Below are 3748 nucleotides of genomic sequence, written 5' to 3' on the forward strand. Positions count from 1 at the left end.
TAAGGGGCGGTAATATTATAATGAGATCCCTTTGCCACGTCACCAAGGGAGTGAAATCAGACGCGCTCGTTTTTCCAGACGCTTGCAGAAAAAGGCTTACCAAAACAAAGTTACTAGATTAATCTTTTTCATGTTTCCTTGGTTGCTAGATGCACCAGGGACCTGATTATAGCACTTAAAACCTGGAAAAGTCAGATTTTCATGATATGTCACCTTTAAGTGATTCCAACACTGTCTTTCCTTTGTATCGTTATTATATTTGTGGTGTGGACTTCCCTATTCTTGAAGAATTTGAATTTGAACAATTATTAATTATAGTTACCATCCTTGGTGTAAACCAGGGGTGTCAAGCTCAATTCCTGGAGGGTCGGAGCCCTGCAGAGTTTAGATTCAACCCTAATTAAACACACCTGGGGCCTGTACCATGAAGTCGGTTTAGCTGGCTAGCCAGGTAAGTTTCAGTTTAGTTTGCACCAATCCTGAGTTTTAGGTACCATGAAAGTGGCTTGGCTTTTAGTGGTGTTCATCACCATAGTAACTTACACTGCTCTGGGGCAGGTTATGTTCTGGTTTAGAGATCTCAAACCGAAAATTGACCAATCAGCTTCAAGCAAAGTGACACATGTCTGACGCAATAAAGCCACTCCCCCAGTTTCTCTTACTCTAAATTAAAGGATGCTACATAGTAAAACATTTTTAAAGATAAAATTGTCTGATTTTTAGAGATTATTATTTTTTATAACTATTTGATATGATTTATGTAATTATTATACCCTTAATCCATTACACAAGCTAGCGTAGTTCAATAGTCATTATTAAGATTTTATTTTAAATTAATATAAACATAGATAATATGCAATATAAATAAGCTTTAGAATCAATAGCTTTAAACAAGACTACATATGATGTTTTCTTTAAGTTTCCCTCTTTCATGGATAGATCATTTCATCTTGTAAATGCGTTTAAATTCTTCATATTGTACAATCTTTTAATCTTTGGTAGTGAATCGCACTGACTCTCTCATGAGAAGCGAATCACAGTTTCAAGGCATGTGATTGGCTGTTCATTACTGATGTCGCACTTTCATGTGCACATGCTCCATTAACTCAGGATCAAGCCTGAGTTGACAGAGAAAGTTGATGATCAGCTTCATGGTACCAACAAAGCTGGATTGAACTGGTTTGATTTTGTCAGCTCAAAACTAATCCTGTAACCCCGAGTTTGTTCAGCCACCATCATGGTACAGGCCCCTGATCCAACTAATCAAGTCCTTCAGGCTTATTTAAAAACTGCATGGTATGTGTGCTGGAGCAGGGTTGGAACAAAACTCTGCAGGGCTCCAGCCCTCCAGGAATTGAGTGACACCCCTGGTGTAAACGGTCCTTTACATCGATTGAGGAGCAAAGCCAAATTCAGAATATCATAAATGCATAAGGAGTTGGTTCTACAAATCTGCTTTTAGGCTGTTGTAAATTAATATCGAACCTTGTCTCTGTAGCTTATGCACAAACTGAGCGTGGAGGCCCCTCCCAAGATTTTGGTGGAGCGTTACCTCATTGAAATCGCCAAAAACTACAACGTTCCCTATGAACCTGATGCCATGGTTCGGGTAGGAATCCATTCTCTTCCTCTTCAACTTCGTCATGTCTACAAGCAGCATTTGTTTCAAACTTTCCTCATCTTTATCATTCACAGCCAGAGGTATATCCAGGTGAAGAGGCAGATCTGATCGATGTGGACAGCGACTTCAAGAAGCCAGGAGCTGGCGGAGGGGGTGGAGGAGGGTTCACTGCTCCCGCTGTAGGCATGCCTATGCCAATGCCCATGCCTATGCCCACAGCTTTCAACTACCCATCGCCCAAAGGAGCTGTAAGACCAAGCTCTAATTAACTAATTTCATTTGACCAATCTAAGAAGTCTGATTGTCTGTCTAGCTGTGAAATCCGTTTAAAATCATTTTTCCCCCTACAGGAGCCCTTTAATGGTCCTGTTGGCACCTATGATGGCTTTAGCAACTTCCAGCCTCCAGTGAGAGGAGGGCAGCCCCCACAGCTTCCCAGCTGCCCACCCACCTATGAATCTGTAAGTGCAAGTGATCACCACCCCTCCCACCCTTCCAGACAGACGGAGACGACCTTTCCACCTTGCAGGGAAGAGTAGTTTATTCCAGTTCACATGCTGTGTTAGTCCTGTTATGTTGTCAGTCTTCTGATCTCACATAGGGAGCCTCCACAGGCATGTGCTACGGGCTGCAAAGGATCGAAAACACTACATTCTGATCTCTCTTGCACCATGTGTATGGCTTTTTGGGATTTTTTTGGGAAATGCTTTTAGTTATTCAAGTAGCCATATGCTGTATGTGAGTCTTATGGAAAATGTAAACAAAAAATATATTAAAAAGGTGAATCTCCCGTGGGTTGTCAAGAACATGTCCGGCAAAATGAAAAGAAACAAGAAGTATTTTGCCTAAAGAAAATTAAGCCTTTTGTTTGGACCAGTAAGACATTAATATCATTAGTAGTAAAAATGAGGTGAAAAGTGTTAATTTTTATACAAATAATATAACCTCAAATGTGTCTTTATACAAAAATACAGTATTTTTTCTTTTGATTTTGCTTTTGTGACATTCACCTTGAAGCATTTACCCTAACAAATCCTCTACTGTGCATGAAAACAGGGGCCTCATTTATAAAACGCACAATACGATCCTATTTAATCCTAAATTCCATGGATTTCATTCTACATCAAAATTGAGAAGCAAATTCGGATTTATAAAGGTGTATGTATATATATGTATGTATGTATGTATGTATATACAGTGGGTACGGAAAGTATTCAGACCCCCTTAAATTTTTCACTCTTTGTTATATTGCAGCCATCTGCTAAAATAATTTAAGTTAATTTTTTTTCCTCATTAATGTACACACAGCACCCCATATTGACAGAAAAACACAGAATCGTTGACATTTTTGCAGATTTATTAAAAAAGAAAAACTGAAATATCACATGGTCCTAAGTATTCAGACCCTTTGCTCAGTATTTAGTAGAAGCACCCTTTTGATCTAATACAGCCATGAGTCTTTTTGGGAAAGATGCAACAAGTTTTTCACACCTGGATTTGGGGATCCTCTGCCATTCCTCCTTGCAGATCCTCTCCAGTTCTGTCAGGTTGGATGGTAAACGTTGGTGGACAGCCATTTTTAGGTCTCTCCAGAGATGCTCAATTGGGTTTAAGTCAGGGCTCTGGCTGGGCCATTCAAGAACAGTCACAGAGTTGTTGTGAAGCCACTCCTTCGTTATTTTAGCTGTGTGCTTAGGGTCATTGTCTTGTTGGAAGGTAAACCTTCAGCCAAGTCTGAGGTCCTGAGCACTCTGGAGAAGGTTTTCATCCAGGATATCCCTGTACTTGGCCGCATTCATCTTTCCCTCGATTGCAACCAGTCGTCCTGTCCCTGCAGCTGAAAAACACCCCCACAGCATGATACTGCCACCACCATGCTTCACTGTTGGGACTGTATTGGACAGGTGATGAGCAGTGCCTGGTTTTCTCCACACATACCGCTTAGAATTAAGGCCAAAAAGTTCTATCTTGGTCTCATCAAACCAGAGAATCTTATTTCTCACCATATTGGAGTCCTTCAGGTGTTTTTTAGCAAACCTCCTCAGTGCAAGACACATGAAAGACGGCATGGAGTTTGCTAAAAAACACCAGAAGGACTCCAAGATGGTGAGAAATAAGATTCTCTGG

General features: G+C 40.6%; 1 protein-coding gene across 2 annotated transcripts in view; it reads left to right on the forward strand.

The window, feature by feature from the left end:
• LOC107685861 (IST1 factor associated with ESCRT-III) overlaps nt 1–3748 on the forward strand; it is an 11957-nt gene that overhangs the window by 5714 nt on the left and 2495 nt on the right. For both annotated transcript variants that reach the window (XM_016482596.1, XM_016482595.1), the window contains exons 7-8: nt 1696–1869; nt 1972–2082. In XM_016482596.1, coding sequence (XP_016338082.1) covers nt 1696–1869; nt 1972–2082 — 285 coding nt within the window. The remainder of the gene's footprint in view (nt 1–1695; nt 1870–1971; nt 2083–3748) is intronic.

Source organism: Sinocyclocheilus anshuiensis, unplaced genomic scaffold (assembly GCF_001515605.1).
Source record: "Sinocyclocheilus anshuiensis isolate Anshui unplaced genomic scaffold, SAMN03320099.WGS_v1.1 scaffold1018, whole genome shotgun sequence".
NCBI classification, from domain to species: Eukaryota; Metazoa; Chordata; class Actinopteri; order Cypriniformes; family Cyprinidae; genus Sinocyclocheilus; species Sinocyclocheilus anshuiensis.